Below are 21,614 nucleotides of genomic sequence, written 5' to 3' on the forward strand. Positions count from 1 at the left end.
ACGTCTGTAAATGGGGCTTTCCAGGGTAAAACAGACAAATTAAAAATAGTTTGGGGGCTTAACGTGCCATGAATCTGCTATGGCAGCATAGACATATTGTTCTATCAAACAGAACAGTTGTTTTGGCTTAAAATACAGCAGTTTCTTTTAAAGAGGAGTGCAAGAGCAGAAACTGCTTTTTCAGTCTTGTCTGTGTTTTCCGCTATATATTTTGCCTCAAAATAGGTAGAAAAAGTTACATTGATTTAAATAAGTTTTCTCATGGTTTTGTTGCTGAAACATTTCAGGCATTGAAAGAAAACTTTAACAAGCGGCATGTCTAAAATATTACCACGTTGATCGATTGATCGACATTTTGTGTTTCTATCTATTTGATTGGCTCATTGCATAACTATTCGATTCAGATCCATGCATCGTTATCACCAATTTATCGATGATATAATTCTTACAATACGATATTTGCAGGTATTAAAAATTCTGCCATAATCATATTGAAGGGCCTTCGATTGCTGTATGGATCCAGATACTTATTATTAAACCTCTAATCCTGATAAAGAATAGATTTGGCTTTATCTGATTCATGATGGTTTACGTTGAATTATTTGAATTTCTGATACATTTTTGCTTGATTTCCAAGTTTAAAATTAAACATATCTTGTCAAAATTGACATGTTAAGATTTTTTCTCTAATGCATTTAACCACTGATTATTTTTGTATGAGGCTTTAGGAGCTAAATGTGAGATGTTATTGGAATACTGGCTTCTATTGGTCTGCTTAGTGATGATGTAACCTGCATTCTTATTAGCCTTTTTGCTCTTAAATTGACAGAACCACGGTTGACATCAATTTCAGTAAGTCTTATTAGATTAAAAAAAAAATTACATGTCAAAGGTTTATATGGGTGGAAGTGTCTCCCCTTATGCATCGGCTTTCATTATCGGATCCGGCATAAATGGCAATAGTCACGAAATACTATTACCATTTTTGTTTTCATCGTAATTGTTCCTTTCTCATTTTCATTTTCTAATAATAAATAATTGCAACTAGAGGATGACCAAAGAAGAGGTTTATGGATGTAGTTAAAGAGGATATGAAAAATAGTTGGTGTGAGAGCAGAGGATGCAGATGGACAGTGATAGATGGAGATAACTGATTCGCTATGGCGACCTATGAAGGGAAAAGCCGAAAGGAAAAGACAAAAGACAACTATAATAACAAAATTGAACATTATTTCGTGTATGCGTTATGATTACAAGTACATTCTCAAAAGAACTGGTTAATTATGTCTAAGAATTCAAATTTGTGGTAAAGTGAGAGTAGAGATTTTACAAATCTATTTGCTACATGCACTTTAATGAAATCAATTTATACAATAAAGCAACCATTTAAAAAATCTGAATAAATCAACAAGTTGTAACAAGTCAATGATTTCCCATCATTTGAACAAAATTAACCTTTCTGTCCATTTTAAAATACAAACACAGCCCTCGAGCACAAAGGTTTGCACACCCAGAGATATATTTTGGGCCAAAATATGACACTGAATCAAGGGAAGTGAACATAATCTCGTGTTTAACACGGTGTGAAGGTGGGGGGGGTGTGAGCGGGGTCCCCCTGGTGTATCGGTGGGCTCCCATTGAGAGCCATGACAACACGGAACAAGCTGGGATTTATCCTGCCAACGTCAATCAGGACAACAAATGCAGCGACATCTTCCTTCTTTGTAACACCCTCAGCCACCCCGCCTCCCCCGCCTGCCTGGGACGACCACCCAGGAGGACTTGGGTGGCCGGGTCCACGCGCGTTCACGTGCACACGCCTGTATCGATAGAAACATGAAGCAAAACGGATGACCCCCGACGTGTTATTTCAACCAAAATATCTAGGGGGGGGGGGGTGTGCAAACTTTTTTTCTGTTGTATTAATTCAAGCAGACTGTGGTATTCTTGTAATTTTAATGATCAAACCACATTTTACCATCAGAAATGAAAAAGAATTTGCTAACTTTTTTCTCCCGCACTATTATTTATACTAAAAGAGGCAACTATTTTTACTAAAATAATTCTTCATATCAAGAACACTGAGTAATTTGATTGAATCACTTAGTTTCTATGTCACTCTACCGCTTTAGGGCTGCAGTGGTTCTTGGAGTATGCATGTCTTTTGGATATCTAACACTCAACGTTAGTTTTGGATACTATTATAGGACACCATTGTACAGTAGTTACATAGCTTGTAATTTACTGTATTTTTCGGACTATAAGCCGCTACTGACGTTTCATTTTGCTCCGTGGCTACTTAGTTCAAAGTCTAACGACGAGGGTGAGTGTTCCATTTTGACAAAACTCAAGTTCCCATGTGTATCTGTACACATTCGGTGTGTATTCTATTTTCCAAACACATTTAGCTAGTGATAGCTCAATTGCCTCCTTTTAGGAGAAAACTATGTAAGGTGCACGTCAACTTGTTGTCAAGAGAAGATCCTTGCTCACACTACAGAAGAATCATTTAAGTCTAACAGATGATTTCCCTTTTTTTTTTTTTTTTCCCCAAACAATGGTTATCCGAATTTTTCAAGGGCATGACTCTCGGCTACTACACTAGCACCGACAAAGCTTGCCAGAATCTTACGATAAGATTAAGCTTTGGGCAGTGCGCTCTATAATCCGGAATGTGAAAAGTGAAAAAAATGACTGCCTGTGACCTCAATTGGAAGGAAATACTTTGGTTCATTCAGCTTGCATTTTCAATAAAAAAATTAATAAATAATAAACATTCTTACACGTAAAATGTTAAAAGGTCAATAATCAATAGGTGAAATTATATCAGTAAATTATCAAGGCCATTTGTAAAACCACACGTCAAAAGGTGAAATTTAACAAGTCAAAAAGCTATATATCAATTCTAAGAGTGAAACATCATATCCAAATGTCAAATTTATTACATTTTAAAATCGGAATTATGGTACGTCATCATGTGAACTTCCATGTTTGGCAAAAGACGATAGAATGGTCCAAGCTTGAACTTGGGATTGTGGTACTTGTACTCACTGCTGTTTACCCAGGCCACTCCATTGGAGAGCGTCAACACATACCAATGGCACCGCATGTGCCGCCATTTTGGCTCCACAATAAGCCTCTTCATCTATTTAGGAGTAGGAGGGGTTCCTCTCAGTCTACGCCGCCACCAAATATTTGCTCTCCTCTGGGAAGACTCACAATGTATGATCATGTTTCAGTGAAACTAACCGCGATAGATGTCCAATCAATTTAGACTAAGAGGTTTGGCAGCTATCCTATACCAGTTCAAATGGGTTGGACGTTTTAATCCCCTTAATGGCAGCCAATGAGTTAATTAGTAGCATTTATTTGTCTCATAACAATCGTGTGGGCTGACAGGAATGCTTGTTACATTATTAGTAGTATTCCATGTGCTTTAAAAGCTGTCCATTTTGTTATACGTTTTAAAGTGTAGTTTCATCATCGTGATGTTGAAAGAGGAGAACACTTTTTGAGGTGTTGCTTTCAATGTGCATCATTGCTGTCCTCTACAGGCCGAAGCCATCGGTGACCCCTCACTCCCACTATTTTTTACCTCGTACTTGGAAGCAGCCAGCAGGTGGCGTCAAAGCATTTCATAGGAGCCGGCTCCGGCACATAGAAGACAGACATCAAGTGACGTCTTGTGGAAGTTTATTCGTACCATTGGCAGACAACGTCCAGCGTTTTAACAACTTCATCATTGTCTCACATTATTTAGATCCGAAATCAAGCCATAACGATTTGAAAGAGTCAAACAAAAATATTATATTTGTAATATAAATGTAATTTGTACTTTTTCATATATATGTATATATATTTTGAGGACGGGGTCATTTAAAAAATGAAATGCATTTAAAAAATGACAACTACACGCTGAATTTTTTTTTTTTTTTTTTTTTTAATGACGAAAGATTTATTAAATACATGAAAAAATATCTCAGGGACAGCAAATGGGGAAAAGGGAATATTTTATCAAATAAACAAAATGCTAAAATAAACCAATCGAAACTTAAATCATGAAAGTAGGGGGAAATAAGAAAAATAAGCATACACATTTTTTTTTTAAAAAAAACCTCAAAATACAAATTTGAATTAAACACTTAAATGAAAAAACAAAACAAAATAAAATTTATACTCATGTACAACGTGAAATGAAAGCTAAATAGTGCATCGAAATAAGACCATTACAACTTTTTTTTTTTTAACAAATTAAAAATATCCTGGAACAAAACTACTACAGTGATTTGCAGCGTGACTAGTTTCGTGATACACCCACCCCAACACGTTATCACGAGTATTGAAACTTTGATAGGACTGACTTCCGGCCCATTTGGCATCAATGTTGCCAAACAAAAAAATATTCTGGCCATTTTTTGGCCCAAATGGCCCAAATGTTTTGAGTTCTGCTTCCCCCACCACTTTTATGTTAGTAATTCCCTTTATGACGTTAAAACAACTCACCAAATTGCATTGTGTGCTCCTTGCAGGCCTGGTGTTATGTTGCTATGATGGATGCGCGTGTAACAAGCATACCTACATAAATGACTCACATACGTATATACTAGTACAGCAGGAGGATGCAGAATGGCGTCGGCCTTGCCATATAGGAGAGGCTCGTGCAACCAGTAAAGAAGAGAATAACAGGGAGAAAATAACATATTGCAAAAGGATTTCAGTGACATACAATTATGAAGTCCTTTCAAGAATAATTTTCTTCTAATACCGTTTATCATAATCCAGCACATATTGCAATTTTAAAGGATACCACTGATTTTCATTGCGAAAGAGAATCATAATTGTAATAAGGCCTAACACAACAGATGAAAACAAAATAATTATAAAACGATATTAAAACAATCTTACTTTACACACACACACATATATTCAATAATATAGTATTAATGTATACATAACATTATTAACAGGAGCTAATCTGCATACTGAAAAGGAATTTTAGGAAATTTCAAATGCTTGATAGGACAATCATTTCCCAATGTTTACCGATTACACATAGTAATAATCAGGGGTGAAAGTGGGCCAGAACGGTCAGGAACGCTGTTCCGGTATAAGATTCAGGGCCGGAATGCTGTTCCGGTATACGGTGCTTTGATTCCTGACGGCAACTGTCAAAACGCTATGTAAAAAAATAGAAAAATTAAAAATACAAAGCTGCCACACATGCATTTCATCTCCAAGAAGAAAGCAATCTATCAACATCAGATTTACATACACAAGTGTTAACAACAAGCACAATAAAGGGCTTGTGTATCGTAATTCGTTTCCACCGATATTTATTATTTATTTTATGGAGGTTTCCCCAGCTGCTGCGGTTAGGGTTAGTCTGACGATGACGAGTCACGTCAATGTGCGAATGCACGCAGCAAAGCAAAACGCCAGGACTCACATATCGATTCAATTGGCTGACATACAGACATGTGATCAGCAGAGATAGTTAGCTCTGATTGGTTCAAGTATGCATGTTTTCTGAAACGGCAAAAAAAAAAAAAAAAAAAAAAGTTTGTTGAATTTATGCGACAAAAAAGGGCAATGCAACAGAAAATGGATCAAATCTTTAAGAGCAAGGCAAGAGTTGGGAAGGCCTATTTATCATATTTAATTTTATTTGCTCTGATGGAGAGGTTCAGATATAGCTGTCAAAGTGCAGTTTGGACTTACATTTATCCATTTATGTTAGGCTACTTATTCATTTCCTAATGATTTAAAAAAGTCAATGTTTGCGTGATCTTCAAAATATATTCCATTTCACTGCATAATACAAGTCATTTGTACTTGTTTTTCTGATCGTATGTTACTTATATCTTTTTTATTAAAAAACAAAAAAGTAAATGTTTACATTAACTTCAATTTTAATATACATCTTATGTTCTTCAGTAGATAGGATTTGGCATTTAGAATGTGAGGAAATGAGGGAAAATAACAAAAACGGCAAACCTCAACCTCAATCTCCTAATTTTTAACTTTGATTTAGCAAATCATTGAAAAAATACAATTTTGAATGAAAATCAGTTATTGTATGTGCTCTAGAAATAACTGACCGAAACAGTTTTTTTTTTTTGCATTTCAGTAGTTTTGACCCCCCCCCCCCAAAAAAAAAAAAAACAAAACAGACAAAAAAAAAAACCCATAAATAAATAAATACAATTTCTGGCTCCTTCGAGTTCCGGCAAGAAATTCTAACCACTTTCACCCCTGGTAATAATATTATAGAATGACGATCATCTCCTAATATCATTACCCTTAATTAACTCATTGGCGGCAATAAATTTTTTAACTGGGAGCGCTGACAGCAATCTCTCGCCTCTCAGTCAAAATGGATTGAACGTCTTTCGCCATCACTGGCACGGAAACATGATGATTAATAGCCAGTCCTCCCACTTCCAATGGAGTGGACGACCATAACGTATATCCTTTTTCAAGCCATCTTATTTTTTCGTACACAGGGCTTCCATATATCTACCCCCCATTCAGCCAAGTGTGTCGGCCGTGCAACAGGCGGAAAATCGGGCGTGTTGGAACGGCAACAAGCAGCTGGGTTCGCGAGCAGGCAAAAAGAACCGCTGCATTTTGACGTTAAGGAAATATTTCTGTAACAAACGGACATTAAGAGCACGTTACGTACACAGTATTGTTCGTATATTGGTTATCGGGAGGATTACATTGTCTTTACAATTTATTTCCGCGACACTACCATTTCTTGCCAATATATACTCATTTTGCATCAACCACAAAAGCTCCCCCATTCCCTCGTTTTGTTGCACATAAATGCAAGTGCACTGCAAGGAAAATAAACATTAAAATTCAAATACATGGAAATAGCAATAAAATATAAATTAAAAACTGGCTCATCAATAAAAATATTAATACGTATGGCTTTATGGTGTTTATTTTCTGATATCAGACAAACAAATTCGAAACAACAAAATTGAAAAACCCATCCAGGTGCATAAATTGTGTTTTATAATGATGCTATAAATTGGCTTTTTAATTGTATTTATTTATTTATTTTTAATTTACATATTGCCCACTTGAACGGTGAAAATACCCAATATTTTTTCCACACAAAAAAACACTTGAAAATTGGGGGTACATAATTGAAATATTAAAAACTGTAGAAGTTAAAATTTAAAGAATTATACGTGATTACACATAAATATAACGTAATGAATGTGAATCTAAATGTGTATTGAAAATGTTGCCATTATTTCAGGCCAAAACTGCAAATAACATGTTAAAATGATGCATGCAAAAATAATAAAACAATTAAAATGTAGCATTGTTTTATGGTTTGGATTTGAATGGTTTTAAAATTATTGTCAGACATTGGTTCGAATGCTGCATACTCGCTGTTCGTGCGATTCAAATTATACCAGAGACTTTAAAGCACATTTCACAGTTTGACCTTTTCTTGTTTTTCGCTATACTTATGGCCATTCACATGTTTGGCAAAGATAGCAAATTTGTGATTTAAAACGACAAAAAGTCCCAAAAGCCGCGAGGTGACACGAACGCGTACATGAAGGCCTGTGTGTGAAGTTTCTACACCGGGACGTATTTCATTTAAAAAAGAAAGATAGAAGGTAAATTATATAAAAGAATAAAAATCGTGCGTAACGCACAAAAAAAGTGCATGAGATTATAGTTTACCCCAGTATTGCAACATTGTTTTTCATGAATTTGCTCGTAACACTTGCTTGAATTTTTGAAGTGGGATTTCTTTTTTGTGTTTTGGGGTGGGGTCTTCACCCACGCAGCGTGTCTGTGGTCACTAGTGTACCATCTGTCTCAATAACAAACACATTGGCAGTGACATGCAGTCAGAGTGATGGTTGAGGATGCTCATGGAAGGGGGTTCAAGTGTCATGTCAAACTAGTTCCCCAATAGCCGCGCGCCTTCAAGGCCATCAGCCAATCCGATGCTGAGGGCGCGTGCTCAGTCCCGCCTCTGACGACAGCTTCGCGGCTCCGGATGAGAAAAAAGCTCCAGCGAGCGAGGCGTCTTAGCCAAACGCAGCCGAGCTTCGTGTACGAACGCCCGGAGCGTGCAGAGCCTCGCTGCCTCGCTCGTCTCCTCCCGGTGGTCGAGGGTGGGTGCCGGAGCGGATTGTAGGGTGGTGGGGGGAGGGATTGCCTTGTTTTGGACACACTGGACGCGAGGAAGGAGCCACACAGAACCAGTAGAAGCAGGACGAGGACGGGCCCGCAGCAGCAAGCGGACGCCGCCGTGTTTCTGCTTTGCGGCTTCAACGTCATGGGTGAGCCCAAGAAAGTTTGCTTTCAGCGAAAATGTGGATGGGAGGGTGGGTGATTTTTGACATTGCTTATGTTTCAGCATCATGCAGAAAAATAATCGGCACGTTCAATGTTTTTTTATGGGCAGTGAATGTGTTTCTCTTGCAATGAAAATCACTGACGTCCATGTGCAGCATTAAAGATTTTAAAAGCATACAATATTAACATATACAAAACTAAGGAATACGACTGGGTTGTGGTTCAAATTTCATGTGATTACGTTTCAGGATCATCGTTCTAATCTCTGATCTGAATTTTCAGCAAGATACATGCATTAACTATAATACGTTTTGCACTCGAATGTATACACTTAATGGCCGTTTCGTCTGTGTAACAAGTTGAACCAATACTAACAAGTCTCAGCATGATCCATCGCTATCACAAATCCATGCAAAATCTATGCATGTTGATGCATGTATTAAAATTAATACAACCTGAATCCCAATGCATGTGCATCTAAATCTTGAATGTATATCTTGGTTGCAAAAGGCTGAACGTGAAGCTTTACGTTTATGTTAAGTGCTGTGCACTCAAATCTCAGCATTCTGTATGCACCTATCAAAATGAATCACATTCATTTTGGACCTGCATGCGTTTTTTTTTGCAATTAAGATTAAGTCTCAGCATTCAGCCTAATATTAAAGTCGACTTGTATATATATCAGTCTAAATAAGCTATAGTTATTCAATTATAGCTCTCGAGCATATACTTTTTTAAAATTCTGTTTTTGTTATTTATTTATCAAATGCATATGTTTATACTGGAGTGCCACGTCCAATTTCGTTGCTCACAATATTCTGTTATTGACATTGAAAATAAAGACCAATTCTATTCTATTGAATCACAGCATCATATACAATACAATTTAGGATGTATTTATACTTTTTTATACGTTGAAGTTAAAGCGGCTTCAGTCATATTTCCAAAACTGTCAACATTAATTCCAAAATATTTTTTGAACAGTTTATTAAACTTGACTGTATATGCAATATATATTCATTCTCAAATTCAGATTAATATTTGTTGAATTTTGATTAATCACGATGAATCATTAAAACATGCTCACAAACTAAAAAAATAAATAAGAATAAACTACATCGTTGTAATATTTACAACACTTGAGCATCAGAACTGCACATGCAAGCAAAATGGATTAATGCCTAAATTTCCCTAATTTGGATACTTGAGTTTCATCATAAACATAAATTAAAATTGCGGCTGGGCATTGTTCTTTCAAGTTTGATGCAGTAAGTCAGTGACTATATGAAAATATATCTTCGACGTATTTGGCAGACAGCATATAAACTATAGTTTCTATAGTTTCAGCAGAACAACTGATATTATACATATCAAAAACCACGCTCCTGACTGAGCAAAAACAATATAAAAATGTACCTTTGGGAACAATCGACTCCCATGCAGCACCATATTGCGTTGCAGCATGATGCCAATGGTGAAAGTGAATGCAGATGATGTGGACTTGCCAAGCTTCACTTGAGATTTAAGATAAGCACACATCCATCTAGAAAACAAAAGACACATTTGTCAACGACGTTGAACATATGTCGGACTTACATTTAGTCAACATGAGTCACATCGAAGCTGTGCTATTAAACATTGTTTGCCTCCACGGTTCGGTTCCGTCGGGACTAACGGCTCCCTCGCTTTCCTTCCAGAACCAGCCTTCGGCGAGGTGAATCAGCTGGGCGGCGTGTTCGTCAACGGCCGGCCGCTACCAAACGCCATTCGACTGCGCATCGTGGAGCTGGCGCAGCTTGGCATCCGTCCTTGCGACATCAGCCGCCAGTTGCGCGTCTCGCACGGCTGCGTCAGTAAGATCCTGGCTCGTTACAACGAGACCGGCTCCATCCTGCCCGGCGCCATTGGTGGCAGCAAGCCACGCGTTACCACGCCCACAGTGGTCAAGCACATACGGACGTACAAGCAGCGTGACCCGGGCATTTTTGCCTGGGAGATCCGCGACCGGCTTCTAGCCGACGGCGTGTGCGACAAGTTCAACCTTCCGTCCGTCAGCTCCATCAGCCGCATCCTGCGCAACAAGATCGGGAACCTGGCCCAGCAGGGGCCCTATGAGGGCAGCAAGCAGCCGCCGCCACACGCGCACGCGCATCCGCACCCGGCGCCGACACCCGCCTCCGCCGCGCTTCCCTACAATCACTTGTACTCGTACTCGAGTTCCAAGGTGGCCACGCCGCCAGGCGTGCCCGCGCTCCCCGGACACATGGCCATGCACCGGATATGGCCCTCGTCGCATTCGGTCACGGATATTCTGGGGATCCGGTCCATTACCGAGCAACAAAGTAAGGCAGCTGCTGTGCAATGATACACGTGTGTGTGTGTTTCTCCACGAGACTGCTGACATTGAAAGTGTGGCTGTCATTTTATCTATTTATTTGGGGGGGGGGGGGGGGGGGGGGGGTCTAAAAGCGCATAAATCAAAAATATTTATTATTTTTTGTTTTAAAACACGAGACGGTGGAAATCAATATTATTATTCTGTGGCAACAAGAGATTTTATTTTCACTTTAGGGGTGGGGTTTTTCCAGAGAGGCCACGTAAGGCAGTGTTGTCAGGCCGCTGCCAGGCTGCTTTTCTCGGCTTCCTACGGAGCTGAACTCCGGGGTAGCCTCTTGTTCGTCATTTGCAAACGACGAGCACGTGTGTGTGTGATGGGGCTTTGCACGAATATTTAAAACTCAATTTTTACAATTTAACGTTTCAAGAGAAAAAATCCAGAGCTAATAAAAAAACAAACAAACAAACAACAACAACAAAAAAACATTGGAACCTCGCTTATAGGCATTTTCAGAAAAAATACGACAGTGAAAAAGGTGAGCTGCTGATGTCACATTCTTGTCACCCCCATGTACACCCCCCCCCCCACTTAAATGACAAATAGCTAAATAAAAACGGAAGAGTCACGTGCAAATCAAAATTCGGTATGCATATTTTGCAGTGAAGAAATTATACTTGACGTTGGAAATCTAAAATAAACGGGCCGGTCACATCACGTCAGGTCAAGTACGAGTCACAATTGGACTAATTAATGTTATGTTTTTTGTTTGTTTTTTCATGAAATATTGCACTATTTTCTTTTAACTACACACGGGTTCAAAATCTAAAAAATACGAATTTTAATTTGTCAAGATAGCTTTGATTGACACTCAAACACGCACCGCACCACACACATTTTTGTTTAAACTTTTTTTTTTTTTTTTTTTTTTTTTTTTAAAGGACGATTTAAATCTTCCTCTGTATTGTAAGCAGACATTCCATAATATTTCCTTGATACAAATCAACCGTAAAAATGTACTGTACATTTTAGTTACCTGAGATGACGTCATCCGCTCGTGATTAAGTATTTCCTTTTGAAACATGGATGCTAAATATTTCATCACAATTGAGTGAAATCCTGATCATCGTATTATCATTGCATTTGAGTACGTGTGTGTGCTTTCAACGAGCGTTGACATATTAATATTCCAAAATAAAATGAGTCATTTTGATTTTTTTCATTTCTACAAGTGTGACCGAATAACGGACCAAGAAAAAAAATGCCTAAAAAAACGAAGTCGTAAAGTCAACCTCAACAAACACATTATAGTAATGTGACCAACATTAAATAAGACTGAAATTATATATACAAAAGCGGGGGAAATACACAGATTGAAATCGTTTTTTAAAAAGTACACATGTCAAATACATATAAAATGAAATCAAATATGATAAAAAATGGTCAAATCCAGTAAATGAATATGGACGAACGTATGATATATTAATTCATAAGAATGACAAACTAAATGGTGCAAAATGATCACAGAAAAAAATATATTTGAAATTTGTATAAATAAAAAAACGACCAAAAAGTCTATGGAAATTTGTATGTATGAAGTTGGCAAATGATATTTATGCTTAATAGAATAGTAATGATTGATAGGACACACAGTTAATTGCAATTTCTTGTTTCTGTAATATTCTATTGGCTGACGTGTAACCTGATTTTAATCAAATAACTGAAAACATCATAATTCATAATTCAGACACGATGCAGCCACTGGCGCTAAAACTCAACGTATCATTTGTCAGAGCCACTTTTAATCAAATAGTACAGTGTCAGTAAAGTGTGTGTGTGTGTGGGGGTGGGGGTGGGGGGTGCATTCAATAAATAAATGATGCTGTGCATGTTTGGGACCACCCACCCCTCAAACCCACGGTAGGTCGCCTGCTCTCAAGGCAACAAGTCTGCTCCTGCCTTGATGCAAAACAACTCATTAATTCTTGATCATATTCCATACATATCTTTAAAGTCATTCACTGCCATTGACGGATAGACGTCCAATCCATTTTTTTTTACTGGGAGGGCTGGCAGTGCTTATTTGCTGCCAACTTCTCCCAGTTGAAATGGATTGGACGTCTATCTCCGTCAGTAGCAGCCAATGAGTAAATTGTAATAACTGGAAAAATAATGTGAGCATTTTATTGTACTTTTACACTGCAATGACGTACAACCGTACCAGGTCGAAATGTTGGTTTCCCCCTCACACTTCGATAAGGTGAAATTCATTACAAGCGTCCAATTAGATTTTTTAACAGCCTATTTTCAAAATATTACCTGCCTAACGAAAGTAGGATCATCGATATGGCATGCTCGTCCGTTCAATTCTTAATAATCCGGGTCTAAGTATATAAATCCTCAAATTATAAGGGGAATCGTTTGGTTATTCAACACTTGAATGAGCAAAATATTTTTGACGCCTTTTCGAGCTGATGCGTGCTAAAGTTATCACTTTACGTTATACACCAAGTTTTCCTTTCGAATTAATTATAAATATTTGTGGGCTCATATTATTAGTTCAAAGTTGCACAACATTAAAGGTGGATAAAGTACACACAGTGCGTACTTTAATACATTTATAATAAATGTTCTGCAAAGAAGAATCAGTGCCCTGTTTTAATTCCTTTCCTTAGTTCAAACTGTGGAATACTTTAAAATAAAACTATTCAGAAGCCTCAAAAATCCACCTATGTTGCATTGCTTCCCACCTAAAAAAATATAAAAATCTAGTGCTGAAGGAACAAAAAAAGCATGTTAGCCCGTTTCTTATCCATTCTTCCGCCAATCAAGCTGATTCGTTTTTTAAAGACATATGAAAAAAGTAAATGGGGAAATCGTCCACATGTTGATAGAGATGTGAGAAATTAACAGCAGCAACAAAGGAGGAAAATGAAGGAGGCATTGACGACAAAGACGCAACATATTACCAGTACATTTTCTGTTAAATTATAGACAATTCCTTCATCCCTAAAACAGAAAATTTTGTTGATTATTAAGTATTATTAAAGTATTAAGAAATCCCAACAGTATGGTTTTCAATATTGTCATAAATAAAGTAGGGCTAACGATTATTGTCAGTTGATGAATCTGTCTATTTCACCAGTAAACGATTAGTTGTTTAAAAGTATCAAATTTATGAAAAATGTCAATCAGTATATTCCAAAATTCAAGATGACGTCCTTCAATGACTTCATTTAATCAACCACAAAGACATTAAGTTTACTGTCATATAGAAAGAAACCAGAAAAAACATTGAAAAGATGAAATCAGAGAATTTGGATCTTTTTTTTTTTTCCCTGAAAGAGTACTCAAACCAAATAATAAAATAAATGACTACATCATAATCATTGACAATTTATTTAACTGTTTAATCATTGCAGTTTTAATTCAGATGCTCCTCTTTCTAATCAACTGATAAAAGATGTTTTGTAGCGCGGTATATAGAGTGGAGTGGAGTTGAGTAATTTCTGACAGGAAAAAAAGCAAACCTCCGATTTAAGCTTCTTAATTGTGAATTTTCTGGTTTCTTTTCTCCTCTCTTACAATAAACAGAATATCTGAGTTTTGAGTAAAACGACGTCCTCTTGGGCTTTGGCAAATACTGAAAATCATAATTTTCTGACATTTCAAAACAAACAACTATTAATCGATTGAGAAAATCATTAACCAATTAATTGACTATATATGACCTACTACAATATATTTAATCCTGGGGAAAGCAAGATTTAACAATTTATCCAACAGTATCACAACAATATGTTCTATACACAGCATTTAAAACTATTTGTTGCTTACCTCTAGGAATTTCAGTGTAAGTGACATGTCCCTTGGGTATTTCCCCACTGCCACAACGTTTCTTTTTTTTTTTTTTTTTTATGTGCACCAAAACTCAGTTCGTGTGTGTGCAGGAGAGCAGAGAGAAATGCTTTTTGAAAGTACTATTATTATTATCATGATCAATTTTAAATGTCTATGAGTTCAGCTCTCTTGTATGAAAAAAAGAACATGAGCGGTGACAATAGCACGTCCAACCCGGTTGACTGGAGTGCGAATGCATTAGCTAATAGACACACCGGAGCTTACTGGGCTAACAACCAAACTTCAGCCTCATCTAGCTTAGCCGTTTCAAATCAAAAATCAACACACGAATACTATCGTGTCAGCACTACCGCCACCGTTGAGAGTATTAAACTGATCTCCACAATGCATTTAAAACATTCAACAACACCTGCTCAAAGTCAACGCCACACCACTGAGGCTAAAACTTATTGACTAGCACCGATAGCCTTCCTCTGCCTGGCATCCACGATTTTTAAAAAATAAGAGCTACAGTCCCTTAGCAAGTCCACATTCGTCTAATACTTCGCTTAATTTAGCAGTAGCCGGCAATGTCGCTGAATGGCGGTCGTTATTTACGAAAATGCAGATTAGCGACATGACGGGACCACTATCTGCTTCAACTCGGAATATGTAATGCAAAGTAAAATTACATTTGTTTGTTGTTTATTTACCACGGTCGTCTGTCAATTCTCCAATCCCGAAATCCTGTCACGGAGATTAGTCCGACCAAAGCGGGTAATGACTGCTACCCCTTCCACATTTCGCGCCGAGAAAAGGTCCTTGTTCCCATAATGCAATGCGGGCTTCAAAATACGGGAGAAACACCTGTAAAGGTTCATTACAGAAAATTCCTTCATAGTAACACGGTACATTGTGCCGTGTTTTTTTTTTTTCTTCTTTCTCTTTTTTGTGTTTTTTTTTTTTTTACAGTATGGCTTTGAAATTTTTTGACAATGCTGAAAAAAATAATATCAGAGAAATCTCGATACTTTTTACAAAAGATTAAAACCCAAACTACTTCCTTGAAGCTCATCAACGCTTTCCCAGCATTCAATGCAGTGTTAAAGCACTCCTTCCATGAGCGGCCGCCTGAATGTTAAAATTAAAGTTAAGTTAATTAAAAGTTAAAGTTAATTAAAAAAAAAAATATATATATATATATATACATTAAAATAAGACATGCAGGTAAAATGATTTCCCCAGGTCATTAGTATGCTGCAAATAATGGGAAATACATTTTGTGCAGCGTTGCTTTCATTATGGAACAAAAATAACATGGATGTTGCCACCCAGATAGCAGACCGTTGGTTTTCCATCAAAATTATCAGTATGGTTGACATTGAAATTTTCCACGCCAAGTGGCGTTGAAACAACGTTGTTGTCAGGCAATGGTTGGGTTAACATTGTTTTATAGTTGATGAACTAATGTTGACAAATAGTTGATTTATGATTGACGGAGAAATATGATTGAAAAGTCATTGAATTATGGATGAGAGGGCGTTTTGGTCGAAAACATAACATTGATTCAGCGTTGTTCCAATATTATTAATGATCCAAATGACGTTTAGGTTTTGTAAGGATTTCAACGTTGAAACAACATTAATTGAGGAATGTTGATCCAACATCTTTTCAACGTCGGTCTGCTATCTGGGCAGCTTTATAATAGTAAACCGTCATTTTTGATTTTGTATTTTAGTTATATTTCTGAGTCAGACAGTCAGTACTTAAATGACTTTAAATAATTACAAGAGTATACTTCACAAAGCACAACGTGAGTATACTCTTGTACACTTCTGATGTGCGATTGTACACAAACAAAAACCTAAAATATTCAAATATGTTAATTAAAAAAAAAAAAAAAAAAAATCATTATTAAAAAGAACACAAAAAAAAAAAAAAACAAATGAAAATCTTTGAATCTTATGTTGTCAGAACCTGAGCCAAGACCCAAAATGGCGCCTAATTGGAGCGAAACACTCTAAATGCAGCTCTAATTTGACATTTATATAACCCTAAAACCTGTGTCTATATTTCGGTGATTTATAGCTCGTGGCGAATTATGAGGAACAGCCTCTCGATGTACCGCGCTGTGACGACCAGGCATAGTAATAACCACTGGCAAATGTAAAAACCGACGTGTTCTTCATACTATTCTCATTATAGACGTGCAGGTGTTTCCATTATATTGTGGCCAATTCATACATGAGTTGATTCGGCACTTCTCAGTGCACTAGTCTTTCTATATATGGCGGAAAACAAAGACAAGACTGAAAAAGCAGTTTCTGCTCTTGCACTCCTCTTTAAAATAAACTGCTGTATTTTAAGTTAAAAAAAAAAAAAAAAAACCTGTTGTGTTTGATAGAACAATATGTCTATATGCTGCCATAGCAGATTCATGGCGCATTAGGCCCCCGAACTATTTTTAATGTGTCCGTTTTACCCTGGCAACCGCGTCGCGCAACCGCTTTTGTTTCAACCCAGCCATAAAACGAAGGTAATTATACTATTCAAAATGTCTGTCAGTTTTAGCTAAGAACCATTAATTGATTTCTAATATTTCGTTTAAAAAAACAAAGACTTAAAAAAAAATTTCACTTGCATATTTTAAACAAATTGTCACAATGAAAAAAATGGCGTCTGTAAAAAAGTCACGGATATCTACCTCATAATTATCGCTTAATTGTATTTTTTTTTTTTTGTTACTGTCGTATTTTCCCCGATATGTTAGATGATAATCGATCCAAACAGAGAAAAATTGAAAAATAACGTTTAAAAGTGTAAATATATGAAAAAGAAAATCTCGACCACTCCTTTTTGTCTGCGATTTCTGCATCGCGACCCTTGTTATATCACCATGTTTCACCCATAAAATCCCCCCAAAATCCGTCTGTGGCCATTCACAGCTGTGTCTTGACACTCGGTGATACATGCTACATGGAGTTTTTGGATCGAAACAAGGCAAGTACGCGATAATATCTCGTTAAAATCCTGGAGTCTTTAATTCTGCTCTCGCGTGCTCTCGACTCCAATTGGGGTCTTGCTGTTTAAAGATTTTTTTTTTTTAAATGCCCTCCGGTTTAAAAAAAAATTCTTCTAGCAGAACATTGAGATTTTAAGCTTTCCAATGATGTATCACACATGCATATAGACCAATTTTGAAATTTGGCCAAATTGGGGGTCTCAGAGCAGAACTTCAAGTCACCTGAGTGTTTTCCGCCATATATGTTTGTACAGTGAACAGTACTTATTCAAAGGCCTGTGTAGGAATTAATCAAACAGTAGTTTATATTGCAGTACCGCCATTTTGTGTCTGCACATTTAATAGGAATTAACGGAATTTCCTTGATGGGTTTTTCCTTTCTTTCTCGATCAGACGCCGAGTGGCTTGCCCACAGCGAGCAACTGTGTCACAGCACCCAGCACCCCGGCCTCTCGGCAGCCCACCACCCGAGCGTCAGCCTCCACGGAGTACAGCGTCACCACGTCGGCCTCTGTGATCGTACGCACATGGCCGCTGCCGCCGCCGCCGCTGCAGCCGCCGCAGCCGGCCAGTGGCAACTGTGACGGCGGCCCACCGGACTCTCCACGCTGTAACTTCCGCGATGATTTTTTTTTTTTTTTAATGAAGGACTACGGCGGGAATTTATTTTTTGCTGTGCTTTGACATCAATTTTGAATTTACGGCATGGACGTGAACAAGGGACAACTTCCCGACAGGTGGACCAAGCTGTCATTCCATGCGCGTGCGCAGAACTTCCTTTGGTACACCAACTAGAAAGGGAACATGTTGCATTCAGGGTGCAAATAATTACATTTTTCTATACCTGTATGCTTTTTGTGTATTACGGCAGTGATTCCCAACCTTATGATCCAAGGCACTTTTCTTTTACAAAAGTAAAACTTTTCACGATGATTACTGAGGATATATTTAGCAAATGAATTAATATTTTGTAATTGCCTGTTTTTTTTTTTTTTTTTTTTTTTTTGCCTTGTTGCAAAGGTTATAAAAGTAGATTAACAGGGCTATACTGCAACTTCTGCCCTGTAGCGGAATGACATTCAATTGTTCTATCTCTAAATTTCAACCATGTAGGCAGTTGAACAAATCTACATAATACATTCATTGGCAATCCTTTTGGAAACAATTAAGTGGAGTTTGACTGCCCCAGCACACTGGTTGGGAATCACTGCTTTACAGAACATTGTTTTTCCCACTTCTTTGGGGTAAAAAAAAACACAAAGACACAATTCAGCACCCTTATTGCATTTCTTATTTATTAGATGAAAAGGTACGTTGAATGAAGTGCAATTCCTTTTAAATTGGCGTGTGTACCTGTTTGTTGTTGCCGCTCTTTGCATCAGCGACAATGGACACGTGATGTTGCACAATGAAATTGAATGTATCTTATTAAATGGTTTGTCTGTTACAGAACTCTGCAATTTGGCACTTTATTGTGAAGGGAAATGACAAAATTAGAGCAAAGAGGAAACACATTGATTCCGAAACTTTTCATACATCTGTTTTTTATGGGAGCCAAATTCTTATGAAGTTGGCTTTTGTTTTAAAGATTATAATTCAAGAATGAGAATTTATCTGCAAAAAATGTTACTTCGGTTTTCCCAAATGTTTTATTTATCTAGTTGTACACATTACACTTTCTTCATTTTATGATATTTTGATGGGAGGAGTTAGTACAAACCCAGTTCAAATGAAGTTGAGACGTTAGGTTAATCAAATGAAAACCAGAATACAGTGGTTTTCAAATCATGTTCCATCTACATTTTAGACACTACAAATACATCTAAGGTTCAAACTGATACCCATTGCTTTTAGCAAAGATTCATTAATTTAGAATTTTATGGCTGCAACATGCCCCAAAAGAGCTGGAAGAGAGTCATGTTTACCACGGTGTTACATTATAGTTGACATTTGGGAAATGAGAGGCTAATTGTTGAAGTTTTGTATATTGGAAATCTTTTCCATTCTTGCCTAATGTAATGCTTTGCTGTTCAACTGTCTCGGACCTCAGTTATATTTTACGCTTCACAATGCACCATACATTTTTATTGGGAGACAGCTTTGGACTGCAGGCAGACCAGTCTAGTACCTGAAGTCCATGCTGTTGTAACACGTGCAGAATGTGACTTGGCATTGTCTTGCTGAAATAAGCAGGGGCGTCCATGAAAGAGACGTTGCTATGATGGGAGCATGAGTCTCCAAAACCGGAATGTACCTTTCTGCATTGACATTGCCATTCCACATGTGCAAGCTGCCCATGTCACAGGCACTAATGCAACTCCATATCATCACAGATGCTGGCTTTTATATTGAGTGCAGTTAACAACTTGGGATGTGTTTGTCCTCTTTAGTCCGGATGACATTACGTCCCAGTTTTCCATAAAGAACTTCAAATTATGGTTCATCTTACCAAACTAAACTTTGACTATTTTCTCACGCACTTTTTCACAGAGAGGTAAACCTCACCCCATCTGAGCAATGGCGTACCGCACGCATGCTATTTTTAGACCGTGACGTCGCATCGTAAAGTGGAAGTAAAGTAGAAGTGGGACATTATAGACCCGCCCTCGCATAGAAACAATGATATTTCTGCTACTTTTCTCCGGTAATCTTTCAAAAACGAAAATGCTGATCACACATTGCTTTTTTGGAACTTGTAGAAACGACTCTAGACATCACGACATTTGAAGGATGTTTTCTTCATACGTTTCCCGAAAACAAAAACTCGGAGGAAAAAATGTAAAAAAGAATCAATTTGCGCGGACTTTTAACACCAGCTCGGTGTATCAATTCACATTTCATATGTAGTAAACGTTTTGTTGAGTTGGCATTGTCTTTGAGGGGGCAAAGAGGTAAGCCATTTTGATATTTTTAACTTATTTTTTAGCGTGACGTTGTACCGTGCTGCTTCTGTCTGACAATGAATGACCTGAAAAGAATTAAAACGGTATCTGACTGCCACTGTTACTTTTTCTGTTGTAAAAAAAAACAACTTTAGTAAGGGGGGAATGTAAATAAATTGTAGAATAAAGATTTGTTATCAGTGAAAAAATTAAAAGTGTTCGTTGGCTGTCACTGAGTAGCATTTGCGATCGCTACACAAAATATAAATTACCCCCAAGAACGGTCAGAGACAACCAGGACAACCAGAGGATATAATACATAGGAAAGACAAGGCTGGTGGTAAAGGATAGCTTGTTAAACCAGGAGAATGTCATTGTCAGTCGTGTGGGAAAAAGGTGTCGATAAAAAAGCTAAGGCTATGCTAAGGTCGGCTCGTTTTTCGTCTTTGTCAGCCCTCGACACTCAAGCTATCTCTTTAACTGAACATTTTTATGTACTTCCACATCTTTGCAAGTGAATTTGACGCCAGTGACATCATTTTCGGAGATAATTGGTAAGTTTAGCTTTGTAAACATCTCCTTCGTACACGATTTCCATTCATTTCCTATTAGGGACAAATGGTGGCGTGTCCTCCCATAGCAACAGCAGCTAACTTCATGAATATTCATGAGCGGAAGTGACGTGTAGCTTGCGGTACGCCATTCAGGGAAGCACCTTTTACACCCAGTCAAGGCACCCACCTGTTCCCAATAAGCCTGTTCACCTGTGGAATGTTCCAACCAGGTGTTTGATGAGCTGTGCTCAACTTTCTCAGTCTTTTTTGCTAGCTGTCAAATGCATACCTGTCAAGTTGTACGGTTTCGGCGTAATTTGTGCAAGTGAGCACTGATTTTTAAATGTGTGTATGTTTTCCGTGCATTACGTTTTTTTCCCTTTTCGGATTTTTTCACCGTTTCGGCAACGAGACAATGCACCGAATTAGTCTGTAGCCATTTGCTCACGAGAATTGTGTGTTGAGCTTAGTGTTTGCTTCTTCCAATTACCGGACTGAACTTGCACTTCCGCCACCATTTTGTGACTCGCTGTCGACAAAGTTGACACAAACGTGATAAAAATATAGATGAACCAGCTCGTAAGAAAAGAAAAACTGTTGCCCACGGATGCCATCTACCAGAATGGGAGACACAAACTGGTGAATACGCT

General features: G+C 37.7%; 1 protein-coding gene across 1 annotated transcript; it reads left to right on the forward strand.

Moving 5' to 3' along the window:
- The first annotated feature begins 8,101 nt into the window (after window positions 1–8,101).
- Window positions 8,102–21,256, forward strand: pax9 (paired box 9). The gene is made up of 3 exons (XM_057860149.1): window positions 8,102–8,315; window positions 10,029–10,673; window positions 17,922–21,256. The coding sequence occupies exons 1-3, from the start codon at window positions 8,312–8,314 to the stop codon at window positions 18,110–18,112; spliced, it is 840 nt and encodes a 279-aa protein (XP_057716132.1). The 5' UTR covers window positions 8,102–8,311; the 3' UTR covers window positions 18,113–21,256.
- Window positions 21,257–21,614: the final 358 nt, after the last annotated feature.

The sequence above is a fragment of the Corythoichthys intestinalis genome, chromosome 15, assembly GCF_030265065.1.
Source record: "Corythoichthys intestinalis isolate RoL2023-P3 chromosome 15, ASM3026506v1, whole genome shotgun sequence".
Lineage (NCBI taxonomy): Eukaryota > Metazoa > Chordata > Actinopteri > Syngnathiformes > Syngnathidae > Corythoichthys > Corythoichthys intestinalis.